Source organism: Phaseolus vulgaris, chromosome 6 (genome assembly GCF_051622355.1).
Source record: "Phaseolus vulgaris cultivar YP4 chromosome 6, ASM5162235v1, whole genome shotgun sequence".
Classification (NCBI taxonomy): Eukaryota; Viridiplantae; Streptophyta; class Magnoliopsida; order Fabales; family Fabaceae; genus Phaseolus; species Phaseolus vulgaris.
Genome location: NC_143503.1, coordinates 35,593,081 through 35,613,156, shown reverse-complemented (window position 1 = coordinate 35,613,156; position 20,076 = coordinate 35,593,081). Strand labels below are relative to the sequence as shown.

Genomic DNA, 20,076 nt, shown 5'->3' with positions numbered 1-20,076 from the left:
TTCAAAGTATTAGAAAATGAATTTAAATTCTAAGCATTTAAGTATATTTCTATATTATACCTTATTTTTAAAATAGAGGTAACGCACAAAATTAGTTAGAAAAAAATAATAAGGTAAAAGTTCATATGTTGAGGAGTTTGACTTAGATTAAAGATTCTAAAATTTAAATTAGATTAAACATATGTAATGAAATAATAGTTTATTTAGAAACTAAATTGTAACTTTTTTCCGAGATATAGATCACATTGTTATAAATTACAAAAACAGTTATACTATTTAATAACTTTCATTATATAATTTTATCTCAAAATCTATTATTGAATTAAAATTTCTTATTATATGAATTATAATACAAAGTCATGTCTTAAGATAAAAATATTTAATACTCTGTTAATATGCATTGCCATTGATATAATATATAACTTAAAAATATAAAGAAAGTGAAAGAGATGAGATACAGACAACTAACGTAACATGTAATTATAATTAAAAAATTAAATTAGTAAAAAAACATATTTTGCATGAAATAGTTTATGTAATTTATATTAAAAAAAAAGCGCAATAACAGTATAATTTGATCCCACATTTACAAATATATAAGTTGGCTTTTAAAGATTTTGAGTTTTGATATTTGTCCTTCTAATATTTCTAATTTTTAATCTCTCTAAATTTAGAAAATATCACTTTTAATTTTTAATATTACGTAACACCAATTAACTTTTTTTCATGTTAAATAAAACATTTAATAACTATTTGAAGTGGTTAATTGTAATTTATTAAGTTTACAGAAAATTTAAATGGTATTATTTTGAACGGTTGAAACGTATTTTGCAAGCTGAAGTTGTCAAGTGTTTAGTTCAAACTTTAAAATCATTACAATTGATAAATGACAGATGAATGACCAACATTGACACGCGACCACATAAACGTGACTTTTACGCTCCTCAAATGACCTTCTAGAAGCTTCAAGCTTAGTTCCATTAATTTTTCCACAAAGGACGAACAAATTTACCTTCATTCAATACATTTAATTCCACATTAAGGCTCTGTTTGGATTAGGGAGAGGATGTGTGAGGATTTGAGGGAGTGGATGTGTGAGGATGTGTGAGGAAAGTGTGAAGAAAGTGAAGGTGTTTGGATTGGGGTATGTTAGGGTAGATGTGTGAGGAAAGTTTATGGGAGTTTGTGACTGATGTGATGGTTATGAGAAAATTTTAATTTTTTTTAAAGGTGTGAAATGTTACTTTACAGATTAACCCTTGCCTATTAAAAAAATTAATAATAAAATTAGTTGTTTTTGCTTAAAAATGAAAAACTTTCACACATTTAGTAGATTTAAAAATTATAATAGATTTAAAAATTATAATTAAAAAAATATATGTTAAATGTAAATATGTATAATATAAAACTATAATTAAAAAAAAAATGTATTCAACAAATTAAATAAAAACAGAAATTCAAATAATAAAATTGAAAAATAAATCAAATCTTATATAAATAAAAAGATATTATTTTTTAATATTAAAAACCCTCTAAAAATGAAAAATAAAAAATACCACAACAACAAAAATATAAAATAATTCATAAAAAAAATTCATAAAAAATTATAATAAAATAAATTATAACTCATAAACATAATAACTATATATAAAAATATATTAATATAAACATAACAAAAAAAAATAAAAACAGAATTTCAAATAATTTCTTTAAATATTAAATATATACTATAAAATTAAAAAATAAATCACATCTTATATAAATAAAAAATTACTATTTTTTAATATTAAAAAACCTCATAATAAAGCAATCTAAAAAATACAATAGTAACAAAAATAATTAATCATAGAAAAGGATTCCATAAAAAATTATAATAAAAAATAAGGATAAAAATGTATTAGTAATACAATTCGATATAGTTCAATAATTTATTATTATTATTTTGTTTTATTAAATATTTGTGTTAGTTAAATTTATTTAATAACTAATATTTATAATAAAGTGTAGTTTTTATTAATAAATTATGTAAAAATACGTGAAAATATATTAATTATATTTTCAGTTTCTAATGAATAATTTAAGTTAGAATAAAATTATTTTAAGTGATGGATTGTTTTTAGGAATTTTTTTGTATTAAATAAATTAAATATTTAGTATAAAATAAAATGAAAAATGTTTAGTATAATCTTTTGGTGATGATCATGATCCAACCCAGGTAATATTTTCAATTTTAATTAGATATAGTATATTCTTTTCTTTAAAAAAATACTAAATCCAACCACATTTAATAAAATATCTGATTAGAACTTGAAAAATAGGTATCCTGATCTATTCTAATAACTAATATATAAATGGAAGATTTTATTTAACTATATTTTTTTTTTACACTGATTTATAATATTTTATAAAATAATAAACAAACTTAAACATTTTTTAAAATTTATTATGATTTGTTTCTTCATTTTAAATATTATATATATATATATATATATATTTAAAACATTGTACAATAAATTTTTTAAAGTACTAATACATTCAAATGAAGCATTGTGATACATTCAAATGAGGGTAAATTTGGAAATTAGGGATGCTGACATGACTTTCCCTCTACATCTCTTCATTTTGAGGGAAGAGGATATTTACTGTTCACAGGTATATCCTCTCCTTCACTTCCCTTGATCCAAACCATGGATATCCACTCACATCCTTCCTCTTGAACAGTACATCCATGAAAGCAAACAGGGGGTAAAGACTTGTTTTTTTAGAGTAATTTTATAGGTTAATTTTCAGAATAAATAAAATTTTAAAAAAATTACCAAAATAGTGAAATCAGATTTCAAGTAATAATAAAAACACTATTTCAGTTAAAATGCAATTAGTGATGAGTCATGTTTATCCATTTCGATAATCATCCTATTTTGTTAAAAAAGTCAATAATCTTTGTTTAAGATAAATAGCATCAAAGCAACACATAAAAGCAAAGGGAAGTAACAAACAAGTGTTTACAAGAGGCAACAACTAATGAAAACCTAATCCATATTGGTAGAGCCACCAACTCCAATTAATAAACCAAAAGCATTATATATGATGATGACCAACTTTTTCATTTTGATCCTTTAATAATTATAATACTAAGTGTGCATATATATCATTTAAACAAATAGAAGGGTAAGTAGGGGGTTGCAATTAGCAAGGAGAGGGAAAGGAAAGTTTATACCTGAAATCAGAAGTCTGAACGGCCAGTCACCAATAAAAACCAATGTCCACGTCACATCACATTAAGAACATTAATCCCAATTAAAAATTATAAAACAAGAATAAACTTCTATTAGACTTGACTTAGTCATTCTGACAAGGTAAGACCCATTAGAACCGTATAAAGAAGAAAAAACCCTCATAGTGAAAGATAATATTACTTTACACTCATATATTTCTAAAATTGACATCAGAGCTATTCGATAGAGAACATTCGGTCTCAACATTGTAAGATGAGAAAGGAATATTGAAAAGAAAGTGAAAGCATAAGAGAATGTAAACAAAATTATCCCCTTTTTTTTCTTTTCAAAATTGAATGAATTTACGCATCTACACAAACTAATTATGGCCTGTGATTGAAAATCCAAGAGAGTTAGCTAGATAGTAACATGTTTAGTGTCACGCCGTTTTCTTATTCGTCTTTGGTCACTCTTAAATGGGTCAACCCAATTTTTGTCTTGCGAAATAGCCTCATTCCACCGTTCTTTGAACATTTCAAATTCCCATGTCGATTGCCTTCGTATCTGCTCAATCCATGTTACCAAATATAAACATTCTTAATACTAATATAATAACACAAACATTTGATGATTGTTGTTACTTGATAACTTAGCTGAAAGTCAAAGTCAAATTTCATAATAATGTCTAACATGAGAGTTTTTATAAAAAAAACATAGTAGCTTAAAAGAGTCACCTCTGTTCGCACATCAATTCCTGTTCCACTTTGCCTCTGCTTATTACGAAATTATACAAAATCAACAACCACGGTGAATATTGGGAAATCATACATAAAGGGTAGCAAAAAATCCAAATTACAAAATCCAATCCATAATTATCCATATCCATATTAGTTTTATTCCATTTAAATGGATTTATTTCAAATCCAAATCCATATTTTTGGATTTTAAATCCAATCCATTTAATTGGATATGGATTAGATATAAATTGGATACATTTTTGGATTATCCAAATTGCATTTTGGGATGGATTTTGACTTGGCTTGATCCAAGTTAAGCCAAGACAATCCAGCCGATGTCGAGCCCAGCGGGCCCAAGCTGATGTCTAACCAAGCAGTCATGGGCCCATATTGAGCCGTGCGGGCCCGAGCCGATTTCGACACGAGCATGCCCGGGCCGTTGTCGAGCCGAGCATTCCCGAGTCGATGTCGAGCCGAGCTGGCCTAGACCGATGTCAAGCCGAGCTGGCCCGAGCCGTTATCGAGTCAAGCAAGCCCAGGCTGATGTCGAGTCGCTGGGCCCGCGCCGATGTCGAGCCAAACGGGCCAGGCCAATGTCGAGCTGAGCAAGCCCGGGTCGATATCATGCCGAACGAGCCCAGGCCAATGTCGAGTCTCTTGGGCCTGAGTCAATGTCGAGTGGAGCGGGCTCGGGCAAATGTCGAGTCTCCCGGGCCCGGGCAAATGTCGAGTCTCCCGGGCCCGAGCTGATGTGGAGCCGAATGGGCCCAGACCAATGTTGAGTTGAGCAAGCCCGGGCTGATGTCAAGTCGAACGGGCCTGGATTAATGTCGAGTCTCTCGGGCTCGGGCCGATGTCAAGCCAAACGGGCCCTGTCGATGTCGAGTGGAGCGGGACCGAGTCGATGTCAAGTCAATTGGGCCCTGGCCAATGTCGAGCCGAATGGGCCCGAACCGATGTCGAGTCTCCCGGGCTCGGGCTGATGTTGAGTCGTCCGGGTCCGAGCCGATGTCGAACCGAGTTGGTCCGCATTCAGGTTGAGTCGGCTTAGGCTCGGTTCGATACAAGTTAGTATGTGTCCATATCAAAATGGATTTAATGTAATTGACAAAGTGGATTTAAATCTAATTAACAAAATAGATTGAATCTAGATTTAATCCACTTTAAATGGATTTTAAAAAAATCTATTTAAATTTGATATAGTTAAAATGGATATGGATTTTAAATCCAATCCATTTATTTGGATTTGGATTTAGATTGGATTTTGAAAAATCCAATCCATGACCACCCCTACATACAAGAACCACATAATGCCATTAAAACTGTACCTTACTATGTAGGTTTGAAACCTGCACAAAAGGAAACAAAAATTCTTGTCACATGATTCAAAGACTATGTATTATTCGTTATGTAAATAACTGCATGATAAAAAACCAAGTAACAAACAATGTTTGTTCTTGACAGTAAGTCTTAAGTTTGATTCTGTAAAGTATTTACATTATTGGATAAGGAATAATATCAGGTTGGAGCATTTACAAGATATTTGGTCTGCAAGAACAGTGCAAATGAAGGAAACAAACTGAATTACAAGATTAGGGAAGGAGGAGGCAAATACCTTTGTCATTCTGTGACCACTCCCACCCAGAGTTTGTATTCCCTTGTGAAAAACATATTCACTATCAACAACTCCCACATTCTTAGTTCGATCTCCCTGAAAAAATGTCATTCATCTCACTATCCACACTTGTCATGGAGAAACCGGTGGCAAAAAAAGCAAAGGCAAAACAGCCTAGTACACAAACCATCAATTCATTAAATATAAATTGAATGAATTAAACCATGATGCATTCCAAATTGACATGCTTATGGTGTGGCATGAGAATGTGTTAACTTATATTCCATAACTCTATCTCTTGTCAAATGCAGTAGTAAATAGTAATAGGCCAATATCATATACGTAGATGCTAGAAGCTAGAGCAAAAGGTTTTTAGATGAGCATGAGAAGGTTATATTTATCACTGCCAATAACCAAAAAAAAACAGAATTGCAAAGCAATGCAACTTTGTACAGAGACAAGTGCCATCATGAGAAAGGAAATGAAGAGGGAAAAATTTACAACCACTAAAAGTGTCCAGAAAATGGATATTTCTCACCTGTGCACAGTATCCTAGTTTCATATCCACTCCCCAACCATGGACAAGGTCATTCTGGAGAAAATACAGACGACAATGATGAGCCAATATTGAACACCAATAAATTTCAAGTAAGTCATATAAGTTTTCTTTTCAGTAGGTAGATGAAGGCAAACCTCATTCAGAAAACCTATAGGCAAGCATTTTGGTAACTTGAAAAAAATGACAACTGAAAACAATAATAATTTTCTTGGACAGAAATTTAAATTATTCACGATATATGACTCAATAGTACAAATAGAAGAAACAAAAGTTTAGGATGAGTTTGAAAGAATTTTGCAACATGTCTTTGGTAAGAACTTAGATTTAATATTCGTAAGTACTGTGCCAACAATTTTTACCTGTATAAGATGCCATGTACAGTACCAGGCAGCTCGAGAGAAAACTGGAGCCATACCTTCCACAAACCTACACAAGTTGTATTAAAGTATTGTGTCATTCACAAGACTATGCGTGCCAAGATTTATCATGAATAACCACAGGAATTTTTCTTTATCACATTTCTGATGATGCTTTAAAAAGTCCAGAAAAGGAAAATATGGTATACTACAATACAAGGTAATAAGATAAACCATAACAAAATCATCAGCATTGTTCATCTTCTGACATTCTAGTGCCGAGCCATCATGGCTGACACGAAATGTAATATTAAGACAGTACACGTGCCCTTTTCACCTAAGAAAAGAATTTCTAAAACATTAGTCATCTAATAGATAGACATACTTGTTTTTGATATAATTCAATAGACCTCAGTTTAAAAGTAATTTGCTTTGATTTTTTTATTAAATCAACTTTTGAGTTCGACTATAAGCTATCTTTTCCTAATTACAGCATAAATACAGGCTTGAATGAACTTCAGACAATTTAAACATGTCCAGCCATCTTGATGGTAGATGGAGTGGTAAAATGCATCAACAAGGTCTGGTGCAAACATCTTGAAACATTAAAAGCTCTACCAGGATTAAAGAGAGTAACAGTTACCCAGTGCATGGAGGTCCCTCACTTGAATCTGAACACCTTGTACTGCCTCTGCGCTCATAGACTCTTCTGCTCCAATGAAAACATCAAATGTAAGTACAATAAGCATTGGTTACCAAGTGCATATCGATAGTATAACAAAAAATCACCTATGGAATTTCTTGGTCCTAGCTCTAATTGTAATTCTATGATGTATCTCAGTTGAATTTGGGTCAAGAGCTGGTTGAGATATCTCCAAACCTTCTTGCTTTATAATTTCAACATATCTGCAAAAAAGAAGTCTACATTAATTATTATTTTATTAGATGAGATAAAAGCTTGTAGAAAGGTTACTGACTAGCCTTAAAATCAGAACAGGTTTAAGAATATAAACTCAATAAATAACCTCATTTGTCAACTACCACCCCCAACAAGCAAAGATTTCTTATAAACCTAATGTAAGCTTAAGAAGCCTAATAAGGGTTATATACATCTTATATATTGTATGTCAGAGAATTCAAAGTCAATTTTCATTCATCTATCAAATTTCTTATACACCTAAGCTTAAGAAGCCTAATAAGGATTATACACATCTTATATTGTATGGCAGAGAATGCAGACTCGATTTTCATTCAGCTATCAAATTTCAAAATGGAAACAAATAACATATCATGTAATAATAAAATTGGATTCTTTATCATAACATTTACACCAGTATTGCAGGTTCCTGCTAGCCTATCAAATGATAATCATTTACATCCAAGGTGGATCGCACACAAATATCAAAATAACAGCAGCATCAGAAAAGTAAAAAAGATACATCCTTCATACCTTGAAGGTGAAAAATGCTCCACCCCTAGATCCTCATCCCAGAGAAAGATATAATCATAAATAGACACTATGTCTGGATGTAGAAATCTTTTTGCAAACCACCTGTCAAAGAACTCATGAAATATGTAAGTTCAGAAAATTAATCCATCAATTACATAATAAATCAAAGTATTATTTTCTTTTTCCCTTTTTCTGCTGGGAACCACCAATGAAATTGAAAATGTATTCAAATAACTATATCATTGCTTGACCTGGCTCCCTTAATATGACTTTTTTTATGGTATCTGTATTCAGTATGTTGTAATTCTGTATGTCGGACTGCTGGTTCTCTTGCGATAGTTTCCCAAGATTTGTAGTTTTATTTCTAATGTTATATAATGTTTACCAAATTCCAAGCCTTTTACATAGCCAACTGACGAACCCGTTCATCCTGAGTTGAAGAAATTTTTATTTTCAAAAAATTATTTACTTATTGAAGACATAGTATACTTCCTCTCTAGAGAATTAAACATTTCCCCTTCAATAAAAGCCTCATACTTACCACTTTGTTTGATTCTGAGCAACAATGTGTATGGCCTGGCTACTCCAGCCAAGATTCAACCATCCATCCACAGTGCCATCATAATGGAATAAAATAATTGTGAAGTTTTCTCGAAGAAACTGAAATAAATGAAATTAGATAAAGAATGCTGATTTAATTAATTTGAACAATCTAAGCAACAACAATAATACCTTTTGCACCATAACATCAACATTCTGCTTTTGTTTAATACCAACTGGTACTGCCAGTAAGTTACGGTTAGAGGAAACACTAGCCTGCAATTTCACAAACAACCCCAATCATTACTTTTGTTAACTCAGATAGTACATATTCCCAAATCAAATCTATCTTCTGAGATAGTCAATAAAACTAAAAGATAGAAGAATGACGCAAAAATTCTGACCTTTGACCTTGAACTACTTCTCGACCAAAGTGGTCTTAACTCCAAATCCGAATCAGCATGTATTATACCTCGTGGCAAGCCTTTCAACTTCCCAGAAGTAGAAGGATACACCTGCACCAACACAATATTTTTGAAGTTACATATCATATCAGACAAGAACTGTGAAACAGACAGGTTCATCACAAATTTTGAAAACAATCATTACCATCATTTACAATAACCACCAGGGCATTTCGTAATGCACTGAAGATCAAATATGGAAAAAAGAGAATCAGAAAGCTACTTGGGCTAGTAATCTAACATCATAGTTTATACCTTTGGTTGTCCCCAGAAACTCCACTTTTTGTCAATCTGGATAATAAACATAGAAAGGGGGGGAATTCCAGTTAGAACACTCAATATAAGAATATGTGTCAATGCATTATTGTTCTGTGGAAAAGCAGCACCAATTTATCCTTAGTAAGATGCTAAATTGCTAAGTATGAATTAGTTAGACATTTAATAAACACTTTGTCCTTTCGTGGGGATGTACATGCAATGATATCTCAAAGAATTCAACTGACCTCTTCTTGGTGATACTGGTACTTTGTAGTTCTATACACAATGAACAACATAACTGTACACAAAAGTGCCATAAAAGGCAGTTGTTTGATCTTGAAACTTGATTTGCCCTGCCCCAAAAAACTATTGTTAAAACAGTGATCTTACACATGAATCTCCAGAGCTAAAGAATATTTTACAGGAAACTCCTAAAAAAATCCAAAGTAACGAGATTAGAAGAAAAGAGAACAGACCCCATCAGACAAGCCACTCTTTTTTCTCATGAGCCATCTCAATGATTTGATCGACGTCATAGAAAATTGAATCTTTTATTCAGTCCTCATCAAAAACTGGTCGCTGTAACATTAAAAGCAGAAGCCATTTCAAGCCAATGTTTAATATGTCTACTGCTCAATAACATAGAATAATTTGGCATAAATAAAACAACCAACTGGTCAAAAGTTCAAAACAACAAAAATTTGAAGTTACCATATTCTAAGTTCCACAACATAAAATATAAACGCAAGGAAAATGGCCATCCCATAAAAAAATATACTCAATGACTTGGAGCTAAATTGGTCATGATCACTACCGAAGGTACACAACAGAAAAACAAAAACCAGTGCATAACTGAATGACTTTCATTCGTAAAATTACACCTTTTGTGTAAAACAAGACTACAACAACTATATTTTGCGCAAAAGGATATTCAGGATGTGCAATGTGATAACTAACATTAAAAAATAGAGAGCTAATATTTTTGAATTGGTGAAAGAGAGGGATGAATTGAAACTTAAAAGGGAAACACATGCTTAGAATATTATGAGGGAAAAAGCACGCCTCAGCTTGCTGAATCCACACACCAACCAAACTTGCACATAAAATATACCAAAAACGACACTCGGTAAAAGCAACCCAAGAAATCTCCGAAACAGTCATCAAATGATTTACAACATAAGCACCAAGGAACACGGAAACAAAAAATGCAAACATTGGATTCTACCCCAACAAATATCACATGAAAAAATTGCAAGAACACACAGCAGTCCAAAACAGTGAACTACACCTGCAACCAAAAGTGCTTCCATTACAAGAAAGCCCATTATTTTTCCTCCCCGTGAAAATTAAACAGAATTATAAAATTAAAAAAAAGGACTAAAATTTACTCCCACAGATAATAACAGAGGAAACAGCAAGCTGACCGTTTCATTCAGATCTAACCCTCTCCACACGTTCTTACTGGTCATTTAAAGAAGACTAAAGAAGCTTCACTTTCAGTCCAAATTTTCAAAAGTACAAAAATTTAAATACTTGACTGCGAAACCGGCTTTCTCTAGCAACAAAATTGAAGATTGTCTATCATCTTTTCAGACCTGGATCTTCCTCTCCAGACCCAGAACATTAAAAGGCAAGAAAACTAAAGAGGAGAGAGAGGGAGCAAGGGAGGACCCAGAGAAACTTAAAGGGGTCGCTTGAAAAAGCGAAAAACAGCAAACTTTGAAGATCACACATTTCATACCGAGCTGTAGCGGCGAAACCCAGATGAAAAAAAGAAGAGGTGAAGGAAATGGATTGCCACAAATTAAGAGTGTTAGAGGTTGAAGATAATCGATAAAGAAAGCAACCAAGAAAGAGGTTAAAGGGGGACCTGAATGCATGCGTGTCTGTTGACTGATGAATGATGATGAAGAAATGAAGAGTGTGATGACAACTACACTCTTTTGTTGCCACTCGCCGAGTCTCGTCAATTGTTCCTCTTTTCTTCTCTTCTCATCCAAAACAAAACCCAACCAAACCAGAGTGGAAGCTTTCTTAGTCCCTCTGCTCCTAAGACCACCCACTGACTATCTATGTCTTTTCCCCTTACTACAGTGCTTGCTAATCGCACCGTCACTTTCGCCCTGTTTCTCTCTCAACCCTTTCTCACTTCTCGTCAAAATCACATTTCCCTCTTTTTCTTCTTCTTTTATTTTCTTTCCTCTCTCCCTCTACCTTTGTAATTCCATACACATTTGGAATTTTTCGCTAAAACTACACTATTATAGCACTATTGTATTATACTGTTCTTGTTTTTGTCACCCTTGCTTCTTCCTCACACCGTTTATGAGAAAATTACCATTCTCTTTCTCTCTCATTTTTCTTAGTCATCTTCCTTAAAAAGTGGTGAAAAAACCGTACATTTGTTTTGTTTTAACAAACATATGTACCTTAACTATAATAAAATTTCAAGACATAACCACAAGTTTTAATTTTTAAATTGATTATGAAATTAACTTTAATTGATATGACTTTAATGTCCAATTTACAGTATGAAATGTTTAAAATACTGCAGCATTAATTAACGATCTTAATCTATACGATGAATATGTGAGAGTATTCATTATTTGTTATTAAATGTTTACAATAGTTAGTTATTTACATGTTCTTGCAATTATGATGACAATGGGTATTAAAAAATTACCAACCAACCTCTGTGAAATATTGGGTTTAAGGGCATCATGTTCTTTAATTAGGACCTCTAAGATCAACACAACATCATTAAAGAGCACTAACATCTGGCCACAAAAGAGGAACGGTTGTTGGGCACAGAAACTGCATTCCTTTACCTTTTTAAGGTCCCAAGACATTTTTCCTACAATAAGTGAAGTTCTTGAAAATTTTCTTTCAGCTGATGAGAGGGTAAAACTTTAATTAGGTAACTTTAAATAATACCATGATGTGTTATTATGAAATGATATAAAAAATATTATTTTTATCAACTCTTATTTACTCATCAAAGTTGCTCTAATGCTTTTGTTTTGTATAGACGGGGATGGGATTGAAAATAATATATATATATATATATATATATATATATAATATCTTTCAAAATCATTCACATTATTTGACTCATAAATGTGGAGCGTGATCATACTAATTATTGAAACTAATAAAATTAAAAATATATTCCTATAATCTCAAATAAATATCTCAAATACAAATGCACATATACTACATGCAAAGAAATTGAATTTTCCTGAAAAAAAACAAATTAAAATAAAGATAGATGCTAAACCATGTTAGCATCTTCTTAGGCATGGGCATGTAGTAATAAAATAATAACACTACTTTATAGCTTTGACAAATCCTAGTTGCATAACATTTTTTAGGTGACCAACGACCCTACTTTTCAACATGTTAATTTGGAACCAACCTAACCTAACACAACCTACCTTAATGTTTTTCTACCAATTAAATGATGCATTGATTAATCTTATAAAAAAAAGTTATTTATAGATTAAATATTCTGTCTCAAACATTGGCATTTCTTGTGTTTTATGAGTGTTCATGACAGGCATTGAAGTAGTTTAATTATTTCTGAGTGATGATCATGTGATGGAGTTTATGATCCCACATGTGTCACTCAACATTTAAAAAATGCCAACAAAACTAGTAAATGTTGTCACGGAATGCATTCCTTTGCCCTTTTTTTTCTGTAGTTTTATTCTGCAACACAGTAATATGCAATTGGTATAAAACTCTTGTAGATCTCAAATTAGTGTTATTCAAATTGATGTTATAATTAATTTAATGTATTATTGATAAATTATTAAAGATTGGAGTCTTTAATAATTTTTAATTAAAAAAATTAAAAATTAAAAATAATAAACATATGAAATACCACGTGAGATCTTGATATATGTTTTTTGAAAAAATCAACATTTCACAAAATATATTAAGAACTTGTGGAATAATGCAGTATTGTTGTTGGTCCTGGAACAAGATATTGAATGGGTGTTGGAACACTGTGGGGCATCCATTTATTCTTTTATTATAGCAAATATCAAGAAAAACTAACTTCTTAAATAAATATTAATACGTTAAAAGGACTAATTAGGGAAATATGCTTTCACAACTTTTTTGGAATTATATATAATTTTTTATGTGATTGGTTTAAAAATAACAATATAATAAAAATAAATTTACAATTAAATAATATTAAAATAATAATGTTGAAATTGTAAGTGTATTATTAACCGACTAATTATATACTCCCACTCCAATAAAATGTGAGAGCCAATGATAATAGTAAATATAATAATTCTAACTATAGTTAGAAGAATGTTAGCATTGATGAGAATTAGCATAGTATTAGCAATGATATTAAATTTAAAAAGAGTAGTTTTATGGGATAATGATACAAAGATTTTTTTTTATCTCTTTATAGTCAAATAAATTGTGAATTAAAAATAAAGTGAATTAAATAATTTTCCAAAATCTAGGTGGTCTGTGTTCACCATATTAAATTTGTTTTCATAAAAGAAGGTTGAAATCTATTTTTAAAATTTATGAAAAAATATTTCACAGCAAAATCTTGTTATAGATATTCAAGTAAAGAAACATTTTGATTGATCACATATTTAAATTCTACATACCTATTTTTTGTTTCATAATGTTATAGTTTATAAAGTAACACCAGGATAAAATTTTGATCCATCAAGAACCAATAAATCAAGTTCTTCCCATAGCTAACATGATCTTCCATTAACACACTTTTGTTACAATCAAGATCCGTGGTTACAATTTACAACAAATCTAAATGTTGTAAGAAAAAAAACATGAATGCTTAATCTTGCATTGAAAACTTCTACACACTAGTTACTGTACTTTAGAGCTATTTCAAATATCTGTGGCTAACTTCCCCCTTGCAACTTAATAAAGTTTCTTTTGGTGGTTCACTAGAGAAGACAAAAAATTTCTAACCAAAAAGTAAAAATCTCTGTACAAAGAAATAGATTGGTTAATGTATATTATTACTTGCTCTTAACTTTTTTCTTTCCCTTCATTGGTATTGCAGGCTTTTGAGTTGCAGTGCCTCGTCCAACCTTTTTTGGTCGACCAAAACCTTTCTTCTTCACGCTTAAGGATTCCACTGAGGATGGAGAATCAACTTTACTAGGTTTCTTTGTACCATGTGAAACTCCAGATACTAAGTTATTTCCACCACCTGCTTTTGCAACTATTTTTCTACTGCCAGATCTTATACTTCTTGGTTTCACATGAGGATTATGCATAGGTAATTTAATTGGCACATTAGTAACTTGAGTGGTGGCTTTGTTACTCGTGCCCTTCAAATTTTCCTTTACTTTTTTGGTCACAGTGTCTCTTAGTAGAAGAGCAGATTTGTACTCACGAGTGGTCTTGGAGTAGAATACTAAAGCATTGTTAGTGAGTAGGAGCAAGTCTCGAAAAAGTTCTACACTTGATTTAATTGTTTGGTTGCTAATTCTTGACCTTATGGTGTCAAAGTCCATGTGTTGTCTGATCATTTTCTTGTACCTCCCTCTCTTCTGTTGTTAAATAGTAGTGCACAATACTTAATTCCTTGAATCTCCACTTGACTTTGTTTCTTAACAATTTCAGTCAGAATAAAATCTAAAGACATGCAAATTCTACCTAAGAAACTTGATGGTTTGCTTGGTAAATGTAAGAAGGAAAGATGAACATTTATGATATGTAAAATGATCATGAGTGAAAATAGAGTAATATATAACAAGTTTCAACTCCACTTTATTGCCCAATCCTTGCTACAGAGGAGCAAGACTATCTTATTTTGACCATAACAAATGCACCTAATAGAACACAAACGGCTACCATAAGCCACAGGGTAAAGATCAAAATCCATTTATTCATTTGCAGCTTACTAAATGTAGAGCAACTATATCTAAAAAAACTATCAGAAAGATGATACTATTTAGCTACACATACCTGACTATCAAGTCTACGACGAAAGGCAGAAGCACATTTAGTTTCAAAAATAGAATCCAAAATCTTCATCATGTCTTCCACCCTACCCTTTTTCAAGTTCCTATTTTGATGATTTACACCACATGATTTGGCAACTTCACTGTAGTTACTGGTGGAACTCTCTTTACACCATGACATAACATCAACTGAATCTAACAAAACACTTTCTGATATACTTGCTTCCTTGGTGTTATTTTTGCCACAATCCTTCCTTTTCCTCTTCCCTCTTCGTTTCTTAAAACTCCCCCCTTCTCCTTCGTATATAGTATATGCTAACTTATCTACATTCAAAACTTTAAGCTGCTTTGTGGAGTGTAAAACCTCAGGCTTATCAGTATCCAAATCTTGAACAGGCACATTTGCCCCAGTTTCATGTGTGAAACTCCCAGCAGATAGTCCATCCTTTGAAGTCTCTTTGGTGGAAGATTCAACTCTTTCTAATTTATGTGAAGCTACATGCAACTTTGGACGACCTGATCCATTATCAACATCACAACCATCTCTTTTCTCATTCTTACCACCCTTGAGGCTTTCAAGCTTAGATTCAAGAGACCTGAAACAAAGATATTTTGTATTGTAAACTACACCCAAAAAAGCATACTAGTTTTCCAACATTTATCCCCACTCAGGACTCTGAATCAGTTTCAGTTTCAGTTTCTCTCGTTCCTTCATTCCAGTGGACATTGCATTTTTGGAAAACAAAAATGAAAAGCTCAAAGAAATTGAGACTTGTGGCATTTGAGGATAAATACTTTGTTGTCTCTTGTAGCAAAATCCTCAGCTTGAAGAGAAAAAATTGCTACTAACCCAATTGAATCTTCAGATAGCTCTAGAGATCTCTTCAACTCTGCTACTCTGGTCTTCCTCAGCTCCTCATACCAAGCCCTGAGAACGTCATTCCTTTTCAACTTGAGAACAACAATGTCATTTTACCATATTACAATCAGAAACACCAAACAATGTCTTTCAAATCTTCCAAGTCTATTATTTCATTAAATCTACAGTGCTAAAAGAAATTCACCAACAACTTTAGATTTTTTTTTCAAGAAAATGTATTCTACTTACTTGTTTCCAGAATATCGTTGTTGCAGATCTTCATATTTGGCTTTACATACCTGCAAAAGTTACATCCCTGCTGCAATTAACATTTACCAAATATTTTTCTTACATTTTGTTTGTTAATTATTACAATAACTAGAAAGTTCACATATTTTTTCTTCATAATTATAAAAAAAAAAAGTCAATTCCATTTCTTTTGTACTATTAGAAAAAACAAGCATTCTAAAATAAGATGACATTTTCCTAATTACAAATAAAAGCACAGAAAAGAAGAAGAAAAATATACCAACTAAGAGTTATAGTTGAAGAATTTCAAACCTTTGTTTTAGTTCTTGAGGTCGTAAATATCAATCAATAGTTAATGTCATCAACTTTTAAAAAAATCATTACAATAAAATTTTAAGGAGTAGGTTTCACATCTATATTTACTGTAGACTTAATTGAACTATTAAGTTAATCTTTATATTATCAACACAAAATGAGACAAGTCATAAAGATAACTGAAATATTATCGTTGACCCATATAACAATCAGAACTGTCACTCCAATAACTATATGGAAGTTATGATGTTAAATGTTCGACAATTTCATGTGTCATTAGTATACTCGAGAAAGAAGGATGAAGAGAGAAAATTAATTTTGTATATTTGATAAAGAGAAAGAAAAAATAATAATTTATAGGAGCAATTACATTTGTATTAACCTCTCCATTTTTTTATTAAATTAGTCAAATAATATAACTTTAAAAATATTTTTTTATTTCTCACTTATTCCCACTCTATTAAATAATTAAACATTCAAATTTGTTTCCTAACCTATTTTTTTACATTCTTTTATTTCTATTTTTTTAATTTAAATCAAACAAAATATAAATGATAAAAGCTATAGAGAAGATTTGACACATAATGCGAGAAGACTCTTCAATAAATAATATTCTTTGCTTGGCTAAGGGTCCAAGACTTTAAGCTTTGATTTTCCATAATAACTTATAAAACAAACTAAATATTTGTTGACTATAATCCATCTTAATTATTTTAACAAATAACCTATTATCAAGAAGTTAATTATAATTCACAAATTATAGGTGAGATGTCAAGTTCTTTAATTTTAAAAAAATTATAATTCACAAATCAATTAAAAGAGTCAAGAGATATGAATCACGCGTCACGGCTATGAAATGGTTGTACCACCAAATTCAAAAAGCAAAATTGCTGCAATATGATATTTTCATTTTCCTAAGTTACTTGCTTTTATCTCTCTTTGTTCTTACTTTCTAGGTTTTTTTAGGTTGTCAACTATACCTCTATAATAAAATATATTTGTTTAAAAAAAATTATGGACAAGAAGATTAGAACATTTATTTTGTTTTTATTTATTTTTGAAATTGAAAGAATAAGATTAATTGTGTGTTTTTTACCTGAGGAGTAATGGTGTAAGGAAAACCTGTTCGGGGTCGGAGCTCGGTGGCAACAATGTTCCAATCATCGGTTCCATGACGGAGAATGGCCCCACCAAGGAGGAGCTCCTCCCAGGTGCTCCACCTCTTCATCGTCTCTGCTCCCATCACCCTTCACATCTAACAACCTTTTTCTAATGATATCCTATGCACCCAAGAAAAACCACCTCGTTTTTTCGCAGAAAAGATTGAACAAAAATGACTTGGGAGTGTGGAAGGGACAAGGCAACAAGAGCTATTTTTTGGCAAAAATTGGGGAAATGGTGGTTTTGTTTTTGTTGGTTTGATGTGGTTTTGTGAAATGTTTTGTTGGTTGGGTAAGAGAATGTAAATTTAGTGAAAGAGGGTATGCGTGAGATGAGGGGCTCAGAGATTCTAATTGTTGCTCAGAGAAAGGTTTCGAATTTGAAATTAGAATATCTTGAAAAACAATTGCAATAGCATCATAAACAATTAGAGAAAAAAAACATCAATGATGAAACAATTGACAGTTGTGTTTTTCTAATTATGGCTCCTCCCTTTCTCTCTCTACCACTGTTTTTTTTCTCTCTCCAGAACTTTCTCTGCGTTCTTCAATTAATAATAAATTTGCTAATTTTACTTTTTTTCATATATTGCCAGTTTCTTTAGAGGATGAACAAACCCTAATTTTAGTAAGTGATGTTTAAGAATCATGGGCTCACTCACACATGCTTTTGGATTTGTCCATTTTTTCACACGCAGTTTAGTTGTTTATGTTAGGTGTATTAATTTTATATATCAAATTACTATTCTAAAAATTAAAATTATTTGTATTTATTTGATTTTAATAATTTTTTTTTTAAATTATGAATTCTTTATTTTTCTTTTAAATTGGATAAAACCAAGTATTTTAGTCATTGGGTCAACTAACAATTTGTTATTTTTACACATTGTCTTCATATTTAGTAACTAAGAGGAGTTTTATTTAACAAGATTATCATATTCTTCATTTAATAACAAAACATAGGATTCGAATAACATTTAGTATGGAATTAAGCTTCCTTCTAAAGACAAGTAATATTCAAATGATTTATTTTTATATCTTATGACTTTAAATATATTTCAAATTAATTAAAATTACTTCAAAATAATTTTTTCAGTAACTATTATAAAATGTAATGATTTTTATTTGCATAGTCATTTTAATTAAATTGTATACAAAAATATTTGTAGTGTTAATATGTGTAATTAAATTATTTCAAGGTGTGATACATACATGTAATTATCATTTAACTAAAAGATAAAAAAAAAATCTGTAGTTGTTATATATAAAGGTTAAATAAAGATGAGTCTAAGGGTGAAAAAAAATAGTCTACTTTGTTTTGACTTTAACTTGCCAAAGGTTTACTTGTTATGGTTAAGGCATTTTCGTATAATTTTATTATATATGTATTAAAAATATATTTAATAATGTAAATGTTTTCGAAGTATTGAAATTGATTGATTAATGTGAATAAATTGAAAAAAATTTATTACTTTCATATTTTAAATTTTTTTATTTTAATTATAATATTAACGCATATTCATATTTTTAAAATATTTAATGTTTTAATCTGATTTATTTAATTATTAATTAAAAAAATCTGGTTGGAGAGCCAAACTATCTCGTTTCACCTCTAATCCAGAGTTAACAGGGTATTGAAAATGTTACTTTCCTGTAAAATAAATAAAGGAATAACAGATCGAAGTTTCAAATCCAACCTAATTTGTCATAACTTAATAAATAACACTTCATTTAAATATACATCACATATTTAAAAATCCAAAGAACTAAATTTAATTTGTTTATTTTTTTTAAGATTTTTTTAAAAGGTATAAGAAGGGGAAAAATCTTATTGATTATACATTATAAAAGTAGCGTCAATTTTCTTATTAGGGTTTATAAGGTCTAATATCATTATCACATTAACTTATTTATGCCAAAACTCAAACATCAGACACAATTCCACGTACTCTTGTCCCTTTTCTTTTCATTTTTCCAGTGAACACGACTTTGGAAGTCTTCTTGACCAACAAATAAAATGAAATAACGCAAGTTTCTAATAAAATAATTAATAAGTACAAAATTTTAAATTTTCTATTTTTATGGAAAAAAATAGTTTTTTTATATCAATAATATAACATTAGATTGGTTATGGTGAACAATAAATTGTTGGAGATCTTAAGTGAACTAGATAGAGATTAAGACACTTTATAGAATATATAAGTGAATGCAAACATCACCTCATAAATCGATTTTTGGAGGTTGAGTTAAACTTAAAATCTCCTTCGTAATATAAATTAATCACAGTAAGTTTGACTATAAGATGATAATCCTGAAGGACAAGGTAGGCAGTA

At 30.7% G+C, this 20,076-nt stretch overlaps 2 protein-coding genes across 10 annotated transcripts; both read right to left on the bottom strand.

Moving 5' to 3' along the window:
• Positions 1-3,532: 3,532 nt before the first annotated feature.
• On the bottom strand, positions 3,533-11,635 carry LOC137832635 (uncharacterized). 4 transcript variants are annotated; one of them, XM_068640912.2, is made up of 17 exons: positions 11,065-11,422; positions 10,866-10,939; positions 9,671-9,773; positions 9,440-9,547; positions 9,192-9,227; positions 8,877-8,987; positions 8,665-8,748; positions 8,474-8,592; positions 7,933-8,034; positions 7,272-7,388; positions 7,126-7,191; positions 6,486-6,552; positions 6,106-6,159; positions 5,568-5,663; positions 5,281-5,301; positions 3,950-3,985; positions 3,533-3,779 (listed from the first exon to the last, which is right to left on the bottom strand). In XM_068640912.2, the coding sequence occupies exons 3-17, from the start codon at positions 9,728-9,730 to the stop codon at positions 3,633-3,635; spliced, it is 1,224 nt and encodes a 407-aa protein (XP_068497013.1). In that variant the 5' UTR covers positions 9,731-9,773; positions 10,866-10,939; positions 11,065-11,422; the 3' UTR covers positions 3,533-3,632. The 4 variants fall into 4 exon arrangements, with proteins under 4 accessions (XP_068497013.1, XP_090159211.1, XP_068497012.1 ...); XM_090303085.1 differs by lacking the exon at positions 10,866-10,939 and adding an exon at positions 9,082-9,119 and having other exon boundaries at positions 11,065-11,346; XM_068640911.2 differs by lacking the exon at positions 10,866-10,939 and having other exon boundaries at positions 11,065-11,635.
• Positions 11,636-13,907: 2,272 nt separating this feature from the next.
• LOC137832634 (uncharacterized) lies at positions 13,908-18,280 on the bottom strand. 6 transcript variants are annotated; one of them, XM_090303973.1, is made up of 5 exons: positions 17,680-18,280; positions 16,269-16,318; positions 16,011-16,111; positions 15,165-15,756; positions 13,908-14,746 (listed from the first exon to the last, which is right to left on the bottom strand). In XM_090303973.1, exons 4-5 carry the CDS (start codon positions 15,339-15,341, stop codon positions 14,210-14,212), a joined length of 714 nt encoding a protein of 237 aa, XP_090160099.1. In that variant the 5' UTR covers positions 15,342-15,756; positions 16,011-16,111; positions 16,269-16,318; positions 17,680-18,280; the 3' UTR covers positions 13,908-14,209. The 6 variants fall into 6 exon arrangements, with proteins under 6 accessions (XP_090160099.1, XP_068497007.2, XP_068497008.2 ...); XM_068640906.2 differs by having other exon boundaries at positions 16,011-16,103; XM_068640907.2 differs by having other exon boundaries at positions 16,011-16,088.
• Positions 18,281-20,076: the final 1,796 nt, after the last annotated feature.

What these genes read in the sequence shown, in the direction of transcription:
- LOC137832634 (XM_068640906.2), bottom strand. Translation starts at nt 17,826, where the DNA reads ATGGGAGCAGAGACGATGAAGAGGTGGAGCACCTGGGAGGAGCTCCTC. An exon ending in CAACGATATTCTGGAAACAA is followed by an intron (nt 16,104 to 16,268) that starts GTAAGTAGAATA and finishes CAAGTTGAAAAG; the next exon opens with GAATGACGTTCTCAGGGCTT. An exon ending in GTCGTAGACTTGATAGTCAG is followed by an intron (nt 14,747 to 15,164) that starts GTATGTGTAGCT and finishes ATTTAACAACAG; the next exon opens with AAGAGAGGGAGGTACAAGAA.
- LOC137832635 (XM_068640911.2), bottom strand. Translation starts at nt 9,730, where the DNA reads ATGACGTCGATCAAATCATTGAGATGGCTCATGAGAAAAAAGAGTGGC. An exon ending in AGAGTGGCTTGTCTGATGGG is followed by an intron (nt 9,548 to 9,670) that starts GTCTGTTCTCTT and finishes TTTTTGGGGCAG; the next exon opens with GGCAAATCAAGTTTCAAGAT. An exon ending in GAATTGATGTGCGAACAGAG is followed by an intron (nt 3,780 to 3,949) that starts GTGACTCTTTTA and finishes TGGATTGAGCAG; the next exon opens with ATACGAAGGCAATCGACATG.